The sequence below is a fragment of the Corvus hawaiiensis genome, chromosome 4 (assembly GCF_020740725.1).
Source record: "Corvus hawaiiensis isolate bCorHaw1 chromosome 4, bCorHaw1.pri.cur, whole genome shotgun sequence".
Lineage (NCBI taxonomy): Eukaryota > Metazoa > Chordata > Aves > Passeriformes > Corvidae > Corvus > Corvus hawaiiensis.
Window position 1 is genome coordinate 74,217,951 of NC_063216.1, and position 19,778 is coordinate 74,237,728.

Here is a 19,778-nt window from a genome sequence, read left to right on the forward strand (position 1 = left end):
GATCCACCTGTACGGTGCAGAGGAGCAAGGACAGCTGTTACACATCCCAGGTTCCTGCCTGGATGACTGGCCTGGAATGTCACCTTACTGGCCTTCTGCTTAAGTAAATTATCTGTGTAAAGTTGAGACCTTTGAAGAGAGATATTGAGACCAGAATACTTGTTAGCCTGATGAGCAGAGAGCTGAGATGCTACAAGGAAAGTAGAGGGAGAAATTTACTTGGCATGTCCCCTGCTCATCCTGTCTGCTCACTACCTGCATTTTTTAGACTGGTGGCTGTATCTTGCACTTTGCTTTTGTTAAAAACCAAAGCCAGTGGTTGATCTCTTTCAGGGTATAGCTCAGAATCTAGAAAGTCCACTTCCTCGAAATATGATGTGAATGCATGAAAAATAATTAGTTGTTCTCAAAGTTTTTCTTACTATCCTACTTTCTGTCCTGCCATTTTCTCTGGGAGGAGAAACTAGGGGTCTTAACACTTGTGACTTTGTTTTCTTAATGTGGCAGTAAGGAGATTTTAAGATCAAATATGTTCCCAAGTCAAAGGGACAATAAAAAAACCTCTGTAACAGCTACTTTGCAAAGAGAGTGTTAAATATGACCTTTCAGGTAACACAATAACCACGTGTCATCTAAGCAGCAGTGGTTGTACTCTTCAGCCATTGGTGACATCAGTCCAGGAGACACTGACTTAAATAAATAAGCCTCCCTTCACCAGGCATGCAGAAGATATAGCAGATCAGCTGAGCAGAAAGAGTTTCAGTTCATGTAACAAATTATACGCTGAACTATAAATAGTGGCTGAAATAATTCAATATGTTCATAAAGGGATGAACTTTGCTTGAGGCTAGGAAAAATTTTCACTCGTTGTTGAATTCTGGTGGAGCACATGAGATTTAAAAAACAAGGGTGTTTTCCTTATTCTCTCTCACATCTTATGTGGTAAGTGAACCAGAACATACAGAATAAAGAATCAGCTGCCTCCTCCTCCTGAGCATCCAGTGGAATGCAGACATTATTTGTCACTTCTCTTTATGGAAAACCTGCCCATGTTCTTAAAGACAGTTTTTATCTGGAAGTGTGTTGGAAGAATGCACCAGCTTTCCATGCTCACATTCTTGAAGCATGGAAGGAGTAGTTGCAGGAACAGTTCATGACTCTTGTGTTCTGTCTTCACTTGACTGGATAAAGTGGTTAATGCAAGAAGAACAAATGGCTAAAGAAAATGAACAGTCTGTGTGTTACAAGACTCACTTCACCTGACACTGCCATGATTTCTGTGCAGTCAGGCTGCTCCTGAAATCAGTATTCTTTAGAAACAGCACTGAAGGGAACATTGCAGCAACAACAACAGTAATAATGTTGTAGGATTATAGATTATAATTGTAGTGATGGCTTGGTTTTGGAAAATGGCATATTTGAGATACGCTTGTGCTCTTAGATAGGAAGGGAGACTCAGAGAAAGTGATGGTCTCAGGTATACAGCAGGTATGTACAAAATACAGGGCTTTGGACAGGCTGTTTGTGTGAGCCTTCATAATATACAGCTAAGGGAACTTTGCCTTGAAGGAATCTGTTCATACTGTACACATACTGTAAATGAATCCATATATTTGATTCCATTATCCCAAACTGTCAAATGTTTAATTGAAAACTACAGTTTTCATTCAGTACTCTTGCAGGCCTGCCTATAGGCTGCTTCTCAACTTTTTTCTTCTGTCGTAACTTCACAAAGAGAATTAATGAGAAAACATTAACACACTGGTGGTGTGTGTGTGCATTTGAGATGCTTCAGTTTACATCTTCTCCTGATCTTCACTGTTGAAGAATATCTCAAGAAAGAGATGAAGCCTCTGGGAACTTCACACTGTTTTCCGGTTAGAATGCTTGTGCTTAAACCTTCTAAAAAAGAGGGGGTGGGGAATAGAGATTAGGAATGTATACCATGAGGAACTGGGAAAAGATGGAAGAATTGTCATATTGAGACCAGAAATATGCCAGGCTCTGCCATGTTTGAGTAATAGTTTAGAGGTAATGAAACACACCATAATAAAGTGAGCCCATGTACAGCTCTATAACAATGTAGAATCACAGAATGATAGAATGGTCTGAGGTGGAAGGGACCTTAATGATCATTGAGTTCCAGCCACCTGCCATACACAAAGGACACCTTCCACTAGACTCTGTTCCTCAGAGCCCCATCCAGCCTGGCCTTGAACACTTCCAGGGATGGGGCAGCCACAGCTTCTCTGGGCAACCTGTGCCAGGGTCTCACCACCCTCACAGGGAAGAATTTCTTCCTTACATAGGATGCCCTTGATGTCCCTGGCCAGATTTAGTCTCACCAGGGTTTTAGCTCTCTAACCTGCTTCCTGGCGGCTTGAATGGTCTCTCTGTATTCCTCCAAACTGCCTGTCCTTGCTTCCCCCCCCGTAGGCTTCCTTTTTCTGTTTGAGATTGTCCAGGAGCTCCTGTTCATTCATAAAGGCCTCCTGATGCTTTTGTCTGACTTGCTCTTTGTGTATAAAACTCCTTGATTCCTGTGTGGTTATTTAGGCATCTCTTTCAGTGGAGTTGTCATGGTTCTTATAGATACCACTCTGAAGTGTGTAACTGCCCTTGTGTCTTTGCATGATTGATATTTGTCAAAACAAAGCTTTCATCTCCCCATCAGTTATTTCTTATGCAGGAAGTGGCACAGAGCAGCAAAGTTTGTGTTTCAGTGTGGTCCTTCTCTAGTTTATGCTTTTATTTCCTATTTGTATTCTACTGCTTAGTGGTTCAAGGTACAATCAACCATCCACAGATAGTAAATCTTTCCTGGCTTAGTATGATCATAACTTTCAGGAAAGATTAAATAAAACTGTTACATGCTGTATTCCCATTTGAGTATTTCCACCAAAGTATTTCTGTCTTTCCCTGTTTGCCTTCATCTATCTGTGATTGAAGTTGCCTAAATTGAAGGGGAAAGGAAGAAGAGAAACAATCAGGGTGGCTGCCATTTCCAGCTGTTCTGGCTGTGTTCACACACAGTATAATAATCAAGTCTCCAGGTCGTTTGGAATCTGAACACAGAGCCTTAATGAAGAACCCTCTTTGCATTCCTGAGATTTTTGAATGAGATGGAACAACTCCTCTATTTGCACTTTTTCTTGTTTTATGCAACCCACAGAAGCGGAAGAACCTCTAAAGGCAGCAGGCTTTATAAATATATTTTCTTTTCATTATAAATATACTTTCTTGTGAGACTTCAGATTTTAATTCTTATGCTTCTCATCACTGATTCTTTTTGAGGTGGCAGAGTTCCTCTGCTACTTGTGCAGCTCTTCCTGACGCAGCTGAGAAAGTTTTATTTTCAAGAAAACCAGCTTTATATCTTGCAGGAGCAATGACGCCAGTTGCCACTCTTCAGGCCAGTGCTGTGTGACAGTGGCCTCATTTCTTGTCCAGAAACCAGTTGGGTTATGAGGTGGAGATATTGGGGCTGGACAAAGGGAGGGGAGGCTGTATGTTTTCCAGGTGTTTTTTGCATGTTGGACATTATGGACCTCATTGAGACTATACTAATTTTTTTTTGTCTTCTTGCTTTACAAGGGTTTTAGTTAATTCTGTATATTCAGTGTATTTAGAGGTCCAATTTGTTTTTGCATGAGAAGCTCCTTTGAATTCCTGGGTGATAGGGCCTCATTTAGTGTCAGTTTCTCCTACCTACTTCAGGATCAACAATATTACTAATAATTGCAAGAGTTTGACTGCTGTCCTTGGCTGAATATCAGCTTAGATGTGATACAGAACTTAAACCTGTATTTTTATGTATATTTATATATTTTGTTTTGAGCTATTACCTTAAGGAAGCTTTAATTTTAAATAATTTGTTAAAAATTAACTCAGTATTTCATCTTCCCTGAAGCAGATGAAAAAAGTAACCTCCTGAATTTTCTATTTTCTGTTTTAATTATTAATTCAGGGATAGCAGAAAAGTAGATGAGAGCTCTGCAAGTGTATAGACCCAACCAGCATTTCTCAGCAGATTTTTAACCTGGTATTACATAAGGATATAAAAGACAGCAGAGGGCACTAGAATGGTACTTATGGTAAAGACATTCAGCTAGCTAATAATCAGTTTGTTCATTTATCTTTTCTTTAACTGTTTGGTGACTGAATGATTATCAGAAATTAATTTTGCAGTGAAGTGTGTGTGGGTTCCCTCCCACAGTCCCCAAGATGCAGCACAGCCGTGTCATTTTCGCAAAGCTGCAGCATTGCACAGGGTCACTGAAAGGTTGGGGTTGGAAGGGGCCTCTGAGGTCACCTGGTCCAGCCTCCTGCTCGAGCAGGGCCACCTCCAGCTGCCCAGGACCATGTCCTGATGGCTTTTGAGTATGTCCAGGGTTGGAGACACCACAGCCTGACGGGATGACCTGTGCCAGTGCTCCATCACCCTCAGAGTGAAAAAATCTTTCCTGAAGTTCAGAGGGAATCTCCAGTGTTTCAGTTTATGCCCGTTCCCTCTGGTTGTGTCACTGGGTACCACTGAACAGAGCCTGGCTCTGTCCTTTTTGCACCCTTCCTTCATCGTTATGCAAAAGACAAATCGATAAGATCCCCCTGAGCCTTCTCTGCTCCTGGCTGAACAGTCCCAGCCCTCTCAGCCTCTCCTCATGGCAGAGATGGTCTCATCATCTCTGTAGCCCTTTGCAATGTGTCCATGTCCGTCTCGTGTTGAGGAGCCCACAACTGGACTCACCAGTGCTGAGTACAGGGAAAGGATCACCTCCCTCAACATGCTGGGAATACTTTTGTCTGATGCAGCCCAGGATACCATTGGTCATCTTTGCTTCAAGGGCACTGCACTGGCTGCTGCTCAACTTGGTGTCCACCAGGACTCCCAGGTCCTTTTCTTCTGAGCTGCTTTCCAGCTGGTGACCCCTAGAATGTTCTGGTGTCTGGGGCTGTTCCTTCCCAGGTGCAGGACTTTGAACCTCTCCTTGTTGAACTCTGTGGGGCTCCTGGCAGCCCATTTCTTCAGCTTGTTGACATCACTCTGGATGGCAGCACAACCCTCTTGGTGTATCAGCCACTCCTCTTAGTTTTCCATTGTGTATGAAATTTTTCACACTTGTTTCCATGTTCTTCTTTGTGCAGTGGAACCTGTGCCATGACTGAGTGACATTTCTCTCCTCTGTATCAGATAGTGAAAGTTTTCGGTCTAGTGTTCTGCTGAGTCTGTAGGCAGGATCTAGTAATGACTTGGGATGACTGAGAGCTTTCCTCTGCCTCAATAAAAGAATAGTTGGAACAGCAGAGTCAGCTGAACACAGATGTAAAATAGTTTGCAAGAAGCTGTGAATGTTATTTGGGTTTATTCTGTCAGGTGGTGCCTCTCTGTCCTTTTTGCTCTTTTAAAAGTTATATTTGCAACTCATTTTTCAAACTTTTCTGTGAAAAGCACTTCCACAGTTCTGTGTCTCAGTTTTTACTTCCTCCTTTAAGGGCTCTTCTAGCATTTGGCTGTTTCAATCTAGGCAGTGCAGGAGATGGGAAAATTGTAAATGCCAAGGACTCCTCTGAAACTGGAGGTTCTTCTCCTTCAGTTTTATTTTCCAAAAAGCCCCTGAACATCTTCACACTTTGGATGGATGGTTTGAATTGTTTTAATTCTGTTTGAATAAGAAGCTATTATTATAAAAGCTTATTTCTGGCCTTTTGTATCCACCTGACCTTCTCTCAAAATACTAATTTATTCAACAGTAGTCTTGAGAGTTTATTCTTCAACCAGTTGTCTTCATTAATAATCTTTTGCTCTTGGAGACATTTGCAAATGAGTTAAAAAATTATAATTAGCTGAAAAAAGTGTTTGTTGTGAAGGTGCTCTGTTGCTGTACATGGGTCTGAGGAATAAATAGTACTACCCATCACTGAGGACATAGATCACTGCGTTTTTTTTCCCCTAGTTTTCCTCCAGATTTCCAGAAAAGATCCTGCAAATTTGGCTCATTTTGCTTTCCAGTAGACAGGCTAATCTCTTCCTAGGATGACTCCACTGCAGTTGGGGATGTCTGGCTTTCAAAAGACTTGAATTATTTCCCACAAACAGTTACCCTTGTGTCTGGGTTGACACACACTGGAATTCTGTGACCTGAGCTCAGGGTATCCATCTGTAGAGAAGGCTGCTTTGGAGCTCTGTATGTTCTTCTTCACCTTCACAGAAGAAACTGCACTGGCCCAGCTGTGCTCGCACTACAAGTGTTGCTGCTTTAGCATTCTTAGTATTAAGGCAGCAAATTTTTCTTTATGAAGCACAACATTTTTTTTGTGGACAGTCTTCAGGATGGCTGCTGTATTTTATACAAGTTTATAATTTTCATTTGAAAAAGGAGCAAGGGAAGAAACTCATAACCTTACTTGTGCAAGAGTTACAGATTCTGCAATCCAGACACAAATCCTTGCTGGAATTAAAGACACCTTTAAAGAGCCAATATATTCCAAATGGCAGGAGGTTTGGAAATATACTGCAAAGAGGGGTTCATTAATTTTCCAAAACTGGAGATGTGAAATACGTGAAAAGAAGAAAAATCCTGTCTTTGAGGAGGGCATTGCTTTTGAAATATTTCTTACTGCAAGCATAACTTTTTTATAAAAATGTTTAAAGGAAGTGGTAGCTTTTTCAACTGAGATTTTTAAGGTCTGACTTTCATTGTAGGATAAACAGGAAGGAAATATTGGAGAGCAATTGTGTGTGGTTTGTTCTCTTTTGAATCTAATTGTCTCCCTGTGTAATCATTAAAATAATGGTAAAAACATAACTTCAGAAGGATTCATTTTCTTTGCCAGGGTTGCCTTTTTTATTTCCCTTGTCTTAGGTATGTCTCCAAAAGATGGTAACACCTTTTTGTGTTTTTTGTTGGTTTTTTTTGGAAATGTTTTAATATGCATGTAGGAGACTGATTATTAGTTTAGAAATAGAGTCTGAGATCTGTTAGCTTTAGAAATGGCACATTCTGATTTTTTGTGATCTCACAGTTTGTCTCCTTGCATAACATACATTTCAGCACTCTGTTGCAGTTTTACAAGAATTCAAAAATCAGTTCTGCATTTGGTTTTTTACTGATAATTTTTAAAGCTTTGTGATTTTGCTGCTTGCCTTTTGCTATTTCTATTTATAGACCATAATTACAGTGAGTTATTTGTGGCTTACCCTGAAATAGTGTTGCTAGGAATCTGATTTTTGGGATCTAAATCACAAAATTTGCTCGGCAAAGGTGATACAATTTTGACAGACCTTCCTACATGCAAAAGTCCTGACTTGAAAACGCCACCTGGGAAGGTTTGGCCTGTGTATCCATTTTGTCCCTGTGCCTCTGGATTCCGTCAAGAGGTCCCAAATGGCATTGCTGGACATGTTCCTCAAAACACATTGGAACACTTCGTCACCAGCAGGTCATCCCTTTCTTAGGGCAGTTGGTGTAATTGCATTTTTCTCTTTAGCATGTTGTGCATCACTATTCCTTTTATTCAGAGCATTGTGAATTGTGCTGCATTTTTATCTTCTTTTCTCTTTTTGCAGTTTCATAGGAGAATTTATAAAGGGATCCCACTGCAGTTCAGAGGGCAAGTCTGGTCTTTGCTGCTTGATGTTCCTAAGATGAAAGAAGAAATGAAAGACTTCTATAATGTGAGTTTGTAGAATTTCTACTTAATTAAAAAATACCAGATACTAAAACTACAGGCTTTATTAAGCCTTTGCTGTTATGCAGTGTTAAAAAAATAAATTAGAAATTACATTGCACTCTATTGCTTGTTTCAGCTAGGAAAAAGGCTGTGTATTCAAAAGCTGAGCTGAGTGTGAATAGATGAGGAATCTTATGGAAGAAGATTGGTGTTGGGATTGGTGTTATCTAAATTTTGGTGTCTGTTACCTTCCTCATATTTCTCACTCTTTAGTCTAACAGGCTGCTCTTTCAGACTATTATATTTTTTGTAAATTCCTCAGTAAGAGTAGTGGGAGATCCAAAGTAAAACAGAGTTAATGCTGATTAATGTCGTTGCAGGGAAGAATGCCAAGTAAAACTAGAAGCATTTAAAAATAGGTGAAATAATCTTCAGAAATTATTAGTGTCATCTAATGCTCAATACAAAACAAAGACGTGTTTGTAGTTCAGATACAGAAGTAGAAAGAGTTTCTTCCATCATTATCTGATTTATTTGCGATATACTCATCTTGCTGCTCTCTATTTTCCTGTTTCCTGAAATTATATTAACACTGCTCACTGCAAATGTCACAAACTGCACACCCTAAATTTAGAAGAATAATACACATTTGTTGTAGGTCAAATACCTTCTTTCAGTTCTCTTTGCAGGGGAAAGACCAGTTCTTAACCTTCTGTCCTTCCTGTTTCTCAAATTTTCGGTACTTTTCTGTTCTCTCACACGTGAAGCTGCCACGACTGCAAGGGCTCAGGGTGCTTCTTTTCCTATATTCCATCAAACCATAGGTGTTTAAAAAACAGAAATTTTCCTTTTGCTGCCTTTCTGGTCTGTCTGGGGGGGACAGATCATTCTGGGTATTTAGTTTAAATTATATTGAAAGGTGCACATAGCTGAGATGTGGTTAGTGTTATGTTGGTTCAATGACTTACAAGTAATTCCTCATGTGCCTAAAGCTTCTGGTTGTGTTCAAACAGACTTGATGCATGTTACTGTTCCCTGTTTGATCCCTTTGTTATTACTCTTTTTGTCTTTACTCTTCTTTTTTTGCAACCAGAGTCTGTAGAGTTTTGCCTTTTGTGGTATTCTCTGATAGTCAGAAGTAATGTTCTGAAAATACCATATTGAATCCAGAGGCTTGCAAACTCAACTTTTACGGACAGAAGTGAGAATAAATGAATGAGTGTCAAGAGAAAATCATTTTAAGTGCAAAAAATAAGGTGTCAGTCTAAACCTGTGCAGGCTTCATAAGTATTCAGTTACAAAAATGGATTTAATTATAAAACACTAAAGCAAGTGCTAAAGTAGACATACTCTACAGCTAAATTAGATTAGAACAGAAAAACAGAGGAAATTACTATAGAAATGTCCATTATCTGTACTTAGGTAATAAATGGCAGCTATGTAGCTGTTACTTCTGCTAGAGAAAACGACAGGAAAAGTATGAAAACCACACTAAATCACTTGCTTAAAGTCTAGTCTAGAGCACTTGGCATCTCAGGTTCTTGTTCCTGAGTAGCAAAATTAATTTTCTGTCTTTCTCTAGTGCTGTGCCTGCTTGAGAAATGGCAATAAGAAATTCGAAATGCTGAAACAACCTTAAATATGGGCAGTGAAAAATTGTGTTATGGGATTGGTCTTTCTACATCTTTTCTCTGTGGCTGCTTCTGACTCTCAGAATTTGTACATGTATAAGCTTATTTTGGGAGTTAAAACCGTTAATCTCATGAGTTGCTATTCTGTATTGTTTTAAATCGCGTGATGGCAATTACTTTAATATAGCTGTACAGTCAAGCAGATTTCTGCTATTTTAGAGTTCACAACTTTAAACTTAAATTCTGTTCTTTACCGTGTTCCCAGAAATTGAAGTGTCAAGCACGAGGGTCGTCGCCAGATATCCGGCAAATTGACCTTGATGTAAACCGGACATACAGAGACCACATCATGTTTCGGGACAGATACGGTGTAAAGTAAGTAAACTTTCACCTTCCCAGAGATTTTAGACTTTATTTGGATTTCGTGTTCTTCTTCTCCCAGTGTCTGATTCAGAACCAAATAAAGCAGTATTTTTGTATGTGAGCATTTAATTATTTAGAACTGTAGGCCATAATGCTTTTGAATTTCTTCAGAATGTTTTGTTATTTTTTGCTGCCACTAGATGAGGAATATTAGGCAGCTGTCATCTTTAAAAATGCTTAATAGTGAAAAAAGTGGGGATACAAACATCAGTATTGTTGCTTGTTTGCAGCATCAGCACCCTGCTGAGAAGAAGAGGGTATTTTTCCCCTTCTGTTTCTGTATTAGTTCAGGTTTTAATCTCCTTTTCTTGCCAAGGCAGATTTTATGGTAGTCTGCTGTTCTCAAAAAGCAGTACTCAGAGCTGTGGACTTCAATGTGATAATAAAAGTAACATTTTCTTCCATTGTTATTCTAGATGTTTTGTGGAAAAGTTCTAAATCGGGGAATTTCTGTGATGGCTGTAAGGAAGGAGCACAGAGCGGAGATTCCCAAGCTGAGACTATTCATGCAGCCAGTGCAGTTCAGATCCATTTGTGCAGGGCTGTCAGTGCCTGTGCTGCTCGGGCCTCTCTTTGTTCTGTGCACACATTTTAGATGTCAGCAGAAGCTCGTTGCCTCATCAGTTTGGGGTTAACACAAACAGAGCCATCTCCAGTCCCTGTGGCTGTTGTAACCATGCCCTCAGAGTCCACAGGAAAGCCTTTGGCTGCCTAAAGCAATTTCACACTTGGAATAGATCTCAGAATTACTGTATTATGCATTTCCAGCAATGCCTCAATGAAAAATTCAGAAATCATTTCACATAGCAGTGAAATAAAGTCCCCTGGGTAAGTCAATAGCTTGTTTGACTTTTAAGCAGACTGTATGTCTTTGAAGGGTCATTCTTTTACAGGTCTTTAGTCCTACCATCAAGTGTAAATAATACTAAAATCACCATTATTCTGTATATGTAACTGTGAATGAGATAGAGCTCCTATGCTCAGTTTCATATGGTCATCTGAGGGTACAGGAGGTTCCTATGTACATTGGGGACCTGTTAGTTTGTCCTTGTAAAATGAGGCTCAGCTTAATGGCTAGTACCTTCTTTGGTTACTGAAGAATGGCTAAACTTCAATTCTGCAAGAGGGTAAACCAAAATGCCATAATGTAGATGTTTGGTAAAATTCTCCAAGTATAAATCCTCTTCCCAAAAGAAAATAAGCAGCTTCTGGTTCATGCTGTTTTTTAGCCTGCTAGTACATCTTTCCATTCATTGATTAGTAACAGGAAGAAAATTTCTCTGGATAGAAAAAGGACAGTGTGAAAAACTCAGCTTGTAGATGAAAGTAGGTGTTCAGGTATCCAGATTCTCTCCTGAACAGGTGACAAAAAGTAGCTGTGAGTTTAAAAGTTGATTATGAGAGCTCTCCACCATTACTTTCATATACCACTTGGAAAGATCAGAGTTGTGCTGGTTGTTGTTGTTTGGGGTTTTTTGTCTGGCTACCTTCACAGGTTAGACTGTTTTACAGAAAGCAAAGGACCTCTACAACGCTCTTGGTAATTCTGAAGTATCCAGAGATCAACAGAGGGCTGAGCACAAGATGCTGAGCCAGAGTTAATATTGTTTGTCTTCAGTTCGACAGTAGCAGTCACTAGAGCAGACTCTAATTTTGGTGCCAAGATTAAGACACCTTTGTGGCTGCTTTGTGTATTTCACATCTTCACTTCTACATCTCTGTTTGGAATCAGTAACAGCTGTTAGTGTTCTGCAAGCACAGAAATCAGGTTTAGGGCGTTTAAATTTTGGCATTCACAATAAATTAGTGTTTGAAATGTCACCCATGCAATGATTCACTTTACCTGTCTGTAAAAATGATGATGTGCCATCACTCTCTTCTAAAGTATTATTGATACTTTTTGAAACATTTCAACATGTAAAACATCTTAAAGGTGCTAATTATGAAATTGGCTTGAAATCAGAAGCACTTATCATTGTGAAGTGTGGTTTATCCTGGTCTTTAGTGCTAGACAGGTTAAATTGGGAAAACGTGTTTCCAAAATCCAGTTCACTACTTCTATGTTTTTCTGTTTTTACAAAAGATAATACTATAATTTTTTTCATTTTCTGCTCTTATTTCTTCAGGCAACAATCTTTGTTCCATGTTTTAGCTGCATATTCCATATACAATACGGTAAGTTGTGTTCCTTCACAGTTAAATCTGGTTCTCTGAATGTGCTGTAAGATAACTTGCATTGCTTTTTCCCTAAAAAACCAACAGACATTTCAGAGACCTTTGGAGGTACACAGAAATAAATGATTTGTTGATGTGTTTTGAGCTGAAGTTAAAATGAAGCATCTCAGGAGTTTTATTGGACAGAGTGAACTGTGCTTACAATTTGGCTGAAGCCAAGGATTGTGTCTAATTAAAATAATGAATTTGTGTTGTGCTGGAGTGTTATGTGACTGGTATTTCCCCCCATTATTTTATCTACCTCCCTTTCATTTGAATGATGGGGAGGAAAATACTGCAGAAAGATGCATGTTGGAGTCCACAGGTGTGTTTCATAACCTGAAAGGTTCTAAAAATTTGAAATTAGTTTAAAAGGTTGCATCTTCTTTACATAAGCCCTTTGTCTTGGCTGCAGTCCTGGATGGGGATTTATTAGAGTGGGCTTTCCAGACTATTTCATAAGGGTTAGAAGCTTATGTATTTTGCAATGTCTTTTGGCTGTATGCTAAAAATAGAAGAAAAAGAAACGCCATCGTGTCCACGTTTAACTGTGGTTTTAATGCACTGTCCCCTCATTCCTTGGGCCCATTTTGAGCATTTCTGTGTATCTTCCATTTTGTATCCATCAGCAACTCTCTAGAAGTCAATATAAAATATATTAGCTTTAGAAGAGGAAAGAGAAATTAAGCAGTTATTTGAATTAAATACTGGTTTGTTTGGATTTTTTCAAAATCCAAACCTTTCTGTCTGGCCTTTTATGCCTTCTATAAAACACTGGACTTGTATTTTCAAGTTGCATGAATAATTATGTTTAAAATCAATCATTAAACTGTAATGATGAGAATATTATAGTGAAGTTTTTATTTCGCACTTCTGTTGTTGTATTTTTCCTCTTAATGTGTAGCAGTTCTAATGCTTTGGTTTTATCCCTAGAGCAAAGTTGTGCTAAGAATTTGGAAACCTGAAAAAACTTACTCAACAATTAAGTAATTTTCCATACATATACTTTATTGATGGGGTTATCTGAACAGCTGAATGATAGTGACAGCTGGTTCCTGCCATAAAATTCAAAATTAATAGCAGAGGAAGTACTCAAGTTCAGTTTTGGAACAATAAATTTTTTCTTTGGGTTTATTAGAGTTGCTTGCTATTGGGCTGCTAAACTTGAGCAAGTTTATAGTTACAGGTCACTCTTGAAAAATCCTGCGGTTATCAGATGGTGCCCTGACTGTAAACCAGAACAAAGCCAGATACTCTCACCCTCCACAGAACCCCCCAAATCACAGCTAAATGAGAAACGCATCCATTGGACAATAAGATGATACAGTAACTTGAAAATATTAGTATTGACAAAGGATTTTGTTCCTCAGTAGTGAGTTCTAATGAGCAATCAATACTTCCAAGTTATTTTTCAGTTGGAGGGTTGTGCATCATCCCTTCTACCTGCCAATATTTTTAATGTTTAAATATGAAGTGTGTTTGGTGGGAAGCTTTGCCATCAGGACAGGCATCATCTTTCCTCCAGTACCCCAAGGAAAAGCTAAAAGCTTATGGCTATGAGGCTTTTGTTTCCAGCATTTTAATATTTCCACTGTATGGTTTTCAGGAAGTTGGATACTGTCAGGGAATGAGCCAGATCACAGCTTTGCTCCTGATGTACATGAATGAAGAAGATGCCTTCTGGGCCTTGGTGAAACTTCTCTCTGGTCCAAAGCACGCTATGCATGGTATGGAGTTTCATGTCAGTATATTTAGGTTTCAGCCTGTCCTATTTAAGCTGTAAATTATTTGAAAATGGAACTATGCTGTTCTGATTGGTCAAAAATAAGACATAATGGGAGTTTTATACTTGAGGGAGGTATTGCATGTTACTGGAGCTCTCATCCGTAAGAGTAAGTAATGGTTTTTATATGTGATATCTTTCAAATAGTTCTTAATGAAAATCAGATGGTTTCCTCTTCTCTTATTCTCTCAGGGAATGTAACCAATTGAAAGCTGGTTATGTAGACATCTATATAGTAATAAAATAGTAGTGGAAACCTAATAGAGAATGTGTTAAATAATACTGCAGCTGTGCTATCATTTGGCAGGACAGGAGTCTGCAGTAAAAAATGGACTTGTGTCTAGGCGTGAACTTCAGGCTTCTCAGTTTTATCTCTGCCTCACACAGAATTTCCTGCTCTCTTGGTAATGTTGTTCTTATGTTATTGGTAGTTCTCTCTTTCCATGCCAGATTTATTATGATCTATGCATATTACTTGGCTGTTGGTATGGAGCAAGCCCAGGAATTCCAAAACCTTTGTGATGTTACAGTTGTGGTGATTCACAAAAGCTGTGGTTCTTGGAAGGCTGCAAAAGTAAATGCCATCCAGAACTTGGGGTTTTAGCAAATTTCCAGCAAGCTCTAGCTGCTTTTCCCTGCTGAAGAATTTCTCATTCTGTGATATCTTCCTTCCCAGGCTTTTCAGTGTTCCTGAATGTTCTCCACCCCCAAAACAAAGGGATGGTTTGTTAGTTTGCTGTTTACAGTTCTGCAAAGCTATCAGCACTGGGGAAGGAAAAAAAGTGTTATCTGATGTCAGTGTCATAAATGAAATTTTGAATTCGTCAAATGTCAAAATATTTTCTTAGAGCTTTACACAATAAACACAGACTAAAAGCATCTTGCAAAAAATCTATAGATTTCATAATAATCCAAACCTGTGCAACTGCAACAGTGTAGAATATTGAGCTTCTCAAAGCTCACAGAAAATTCTAGGTGTTTTGGGGGAAGTAAGTCAAAATCAGCTCCCTATTTACCAAATCGTGTGCATGGTAAACAAAGATGTGATGAACAAGAGGGTGAACACAGGCAGATTTGTTGCTTGAGATATTGCAAACCTCTCTCTTCCCCTCCTTCATTCCTATCACACACCTGCCAAGTGACTTGAGAGGGAAGGAGGGAGCTTTGAGTTAGCCCAAGGCTTGATGAGCTCCTCCACAGGGCATATGAACCATCATGCCACAGCTTTATTATACACATTGAAACTGTCTTGGCAGCTCCTGTTAGGCAAGTTTGCATTTATAGATATGCTGATAAAACTTTAATTATAACTCATGTGTTGCCAATTTATCATTTATTAAATGTTGCCAACTAGTCTAAGGTTCTGCCTTCAACATGTTGGACCAGATAATCTCCAGAAGTCCCATGCAACCTGGATTTCCTGTGATTCTTAGAATGTATCTGTTTTAAATCAGTTTATGTCACTGTGCAGCTGTAAATATCACTGCAGATTGTGGAAAGAAAACTTTAAAACTGATTTAACTGATGTCATATTACAGTTTGCGCTTTCTGTGTTCTTTGGAGAAACTAGCTTAAAGCACTGTTGGTCAACTCTTTAAAGCTTAAGTAATTTCAATTCCAATTTGCCAATATCTGTGAAGAAAAACTTTTCTAATTGCACTTGATGCCACAGACCATCAGATGGTTCTTTGAAATGGGCATCTCCCTATGGAAATCATGGGAGTGGGCTGAGTAATTCAATTAGAATCATATTGGCAAGATTAGGATGGTTGAAAGCTCCTCCCCACAGACAAGGTTTTTCATGTGTTTTTCACTTTTACCTATGATATGGCAACCTGGAATACTTTTTGGGTGCAGCCCATTAGCCAGACTAATTTCTAATATAACACCACTTGAAATCAAGAGATGAATTTGGTCTCTGGGGTATTTCATATTGTATGTGAAGTCTCTAAATGATAAAAATACAGACACCTGACCCTGAAAATTACCTGGTTTTTTTGGAAGCTCTTTCCATTGATCTTTTCTACAGTCTTAGAAATTCAGCATAACGAGTTGGTGTATATAAACGTGAAAGAGCAACCTTCCATGGAAAAAGAACCTTTATTGTTACTGTTGATGGCTAATTAGCTTTGATGTAGTCATTCACTGTTTACAGTAAGAAAGAAACTAAATGCCTTGCCTGTGTTATTGAAATTTCCTAATATGCAACCTGACATTTAAGTATTGTAGAATTTGCATTTGTATCTATAAAATACTAAACCTGTGTGATTCTGAGGTAGTAAATCTTGTGTTTTAGTGACTGTGCACTGAGTTACACAATTGGTAACTAGAAAGACTTTGCTTTTGGGTTTGGAACTTCTTTAGTAATTTTTTTTTTAAGTGGTATGGCTGCTATGGATCTATACTTGTTCTTCCAGTTTTCATACTGCTTAAAAGATATTTGGGTTTTTTTAATAGCCTTTTTCATCCTAAGAATAGGGAACTGCTGTACTAGATCTATATAACCCAGTGTCTGTCCGTGATTCTTGGCCTTGTGTTATGTGTTTGCTCTGGGCCATTTTTTAACTCTGCTGATACCTCAGTTGGAAGGGGATCTTGGAGCTTTCCTTTTCCATGTATGATCACTAAACCTATTAGATAGGGTTTTTTATGCCCATTGTTTCAGTTGTATGAGTTTACAGTCTTTACTTATATAATCATGATGTCTTGCTGGAATATCCCTCTTGTCTTTTTTTTATGGTCTTTTCTTCAATGCAGACAGTTCTACTAGATACCTATGCTGTTTGCCCTTCTATCATGAATTTTCTGGCCTATAATTTCAATTTTAGTGGGTGTGGGTTGTGATTCTTTGTTTTGTTTTCTTTTAAAGAATAATTATAAATACGGTTTTCACATGATCTTATATTGGGTTGGCTATTGTAGCACTGATGGATCTGCTGTCACTTGTCATTCTGATCTGGTAATAGTCACTAAGTCACACATCTAGTAATAGTCACTACTATTGATTGTAGCTATTTAGGCAGGAGGATGTGCATATCTGTATGGAAACATCAAAATATTGTTATGAATATCTGTTCAGATTTAGTGGTCTTATAGAAGGATAATGTTCTTGGAGTCTTAATGCCTTTTTTAATGTAATTTTTATAGTACAAATGCTTGTTAAATGGTCAACTTCTTTTCTTAGGTTTTTTTATTCCTGGTTTTCCAAAACTGTTGAGGTTTCAGGAACATCATGACAAAATACTGAAGAAGTTTTTGTCCAAACTTAAGCAGCATTTGGTAAGTATTTATTTCACTATACAAGCAACGCTGCTTTACAGCTTTCTGCCTTGTTTCAGTTCAGGTGAACCCACTAGATCAAGAATACTCAAACCTCAGGAAAAAATGAAAAGCTTTAAGAAGCAGATATGCTGTTGTTTTCATTATAGACAAAGTTATGGTGCACCTTGGCAGAATTATGATAAAATTGGATCCTAAGAGTGAGTAGTTTGGATGTCTGTCTCACTCTGGACCTCTGAGTTAAGGACAATGCGTGGTTCTTCTATTTGGCCTTGTGTGAGCTGCTGTAAACGAGCTGATGCTAGAACATTTTATCAAGGGCTTTTTGTGTGTTTAGCTTTGTGGTTCATCTCTGGACAGAGGTGACTTTTATGAACAACCAGTTTTAATCTCTTTAAAAAAGAACCTTTGTAAGAGGGGTTAGTGGTCCTTTTAAAATACTTCTATTTTCATGAAGCTAAATGTAGAGTTTTATCTTTTCTAATACTCTTAAATAGAAAATAATATGCCTTTTTTTTTTTTTTTCCTAATATTGGCTATATTTATTCTAAGATGTAAATTATTTTTCTCATGGGAGAAAAATGTCCTTCCAGTAGTCATTAAGAATTTCCTTTCACACTACATTGGTACTGCCAGAATTCATCTCCAGTTCTTAAAAGGTAGTGTTAGAGATGCTCACTTGCAACATCTTTTTCCTCATCTCTTTGTGTGTCACTAAAATGAGTCAATGTTAACTCCTGAAAGACAAAAGTAAAGCCTGCACATAAACCAAAGGGATTTGGCCTGTTGCTTATTCAGTGTTTGTATAACTAAGTTCTTGAATTTGGTCCATAATTTTTGGAAAAGCTGAATCTGGCAAGCATAGAATATGTTTTCCCACAGTTAAATTCAGGATTTCTTAACTTCTCAGCTTTTCCTTCAACTTTTCCTCTAACTGTGCAAAGGACTTTGAAGAGCTCCATGAAGCAGCAGAGAAGCTTTACCAATCTTTGAATGGGTGTCATACCACGTGGATTATCAGTGCTCTAGGGGAAATTAGGCCCCTTAATTCAGAAATAAAATTCCATATCAGCCTACATCCTGTTTTTGAGGCCCAGTGGTCAAAGAATTTGGTTGTTTTACAATCATTTCTGGTGCATATATATTTTTGTAACAAAGTTCTTTCAGCCTTTGGCATAAATTGGCAGCCGTGCTACAGAGAGATGAAAGACTTAATGGACCTAGTGCCTGAACTTGGGTTGCTCCAGAATATTGATTTATTTTCTTGAGAGAGGATTTTATCCTCTGCTACCTCTGTCCCAAGAACATGATAAAAGTCTAGGATGTATTAATACTTCTGCATTTCCAAGTGCATGTTCTTCAGGTGGTGAAATTGATGAAGAAAAGCTATAAAAACCAGAATTGCATCTGTTGGATTGAAGTAACAATGTCTTATATAGTTTTAATTAATTCTTTATTGACTATTGCCTACATTGGCCTCATGGGGAAAATGTTTTTTCATGGACAGTTCAATTCATTACTTGAATTTTTGAAAATATTTTTCAACTTCTTTGTTGTGTTGTTTGCAGGACTCCCAGGATATGCCCACCAGCTTTTACACAACCAAGTGGTTTTTCCAGTGTTTTCTTGATCGTGTGAGTATGTTTTTCTTTCTGTTGCAGTTTTTAATTGTGACTTGGGGCAGACTGTTTTCACAGCATTGCCTGATTCTGTCATTGCAGACTCCCTTTACATTAAGCCTCAGGATATGGGATATCTACATACTTGAAGGAGAGCGGATTCTCACTGCTATGTCTTACACAATTCTGAAACTGCACAGAAGTAAGAAATTCCTCAAACATTTGAAACCTAAACAGACGTTCAGCTAGTTTTGATCTGATTTTGTGTAGTTTGACCTTAATGTGTGAACATCTTAGTTTCCCATTTGCCTTATGTTGCTTCTGAGGGATATTTTTCATTCCTTACGCACAAAAAGTTAAAAATCTTTGCTTTATTAATGTATGTATGTTGTGGATCGGCCTTGGCTGGATCCAGGTGCCCACCAAGCTGCTCTATCCCTCCCCTCCTCCAGCAGGATTGGGGGAAGGAGAAAGCAAGATGGACCTTTCTAGACACCAGTGTGCAGCACAATACTGTGAGGGCAGCTGTGGGGAAAATTAATTCCATCTCAGCTGGGTCCAATGCAGTGTGATTATCAAAGAAAAGTATTTATTAGTGTCAAAAAGTTATTTGGACCTGAAGTGAGTTGTACTGCTGACTAAACAGTGGCGTGAAGTGTGGTAGTTCCATGGTCTGGAAATGGCTTGTTAGCCCTCACAGGATTTAAATTAATTAAAAAAGCACACAAAGAATCCAGAGTATGCCACTAAATGCTGAAAATCTACCAGCAAATACCTCAGCAACGAGGAATCACCAGTCTATGTGGTGATACCATTGTTCGTCCAAGAATGTAATTAAAATCCAGAATTCCTCTAGTCTGCCTGTGTGACCTTCTCCTTCATCTCTTGACTTCAGGTGAGGTAAAAATTGAGATTTTGGATAGAACTGTCTAAAGCATCTATGCTTGGTTCACCAAAGTGACTTAGCATCCTAAGTTCCAAAGGACCCAAAAAGCTTTTGAAGGTGGATGTTGGCTTCTAAATAGACTTGAGCATTTCTATGGATGATAACTTGTAGCTCGAGTTTGAGACACTCTTCTTGTGGGATTTTGGTTTTCTGAGTGAAGTCATTTGACTCTCTGTAAATGCAGAGAGGTCTTCATGGGGCCTGCAGAATCA

At 38.5% G+C, this 19,778-nt stretch overlaps 1 protein-coding gene across 5 annotated transcripts in view; it reads left to right on the forward strand.

The window, feature by feature from the left end:
* Positions 1 to 19,778, forward strand: part of USP6NL (USP6 N-terminal like) — a 112,529-nt gene that overhangs the window by 76,943 nt on the left and 15,808 nt on the right. For all 5 annotated transcript variants that reach the window (XM_048300744.1, XM_048300746.1, XM_048300745.1 and 2 more), the window contains 7 exons: positions 7,568 to 7,675; positions 9,568 to 9,677; positions 11,852 to 11,900; positions 13,546 to 13,666; positions 16,907 to 17,001; positions 18,570 to 18,635; positions 18,723 to 18,822. In XM_048300744.1, the coding sequence (XP_048156701.1) occupies positions 7,568 to 7,675; positions 9,568 to 9,677; positions 11,852 to 11,900; positions 13,546 to 13,666; positions 16,907 to 17,001; positions 18,570 to 18,635; positions 18,723 to 18,822 (649 nt within the window). The remainder of the gene's footprint in view (positions 1 to 7,567; positions 7,676 to 9,567; positions 9,678 to 11,851; positions 11,901 to 13,545; positions 13,667 to 16,906; positions 17,002 to 18,569; positions 18,636 to 18,722; positions 18,823 to 19,778) is intronic.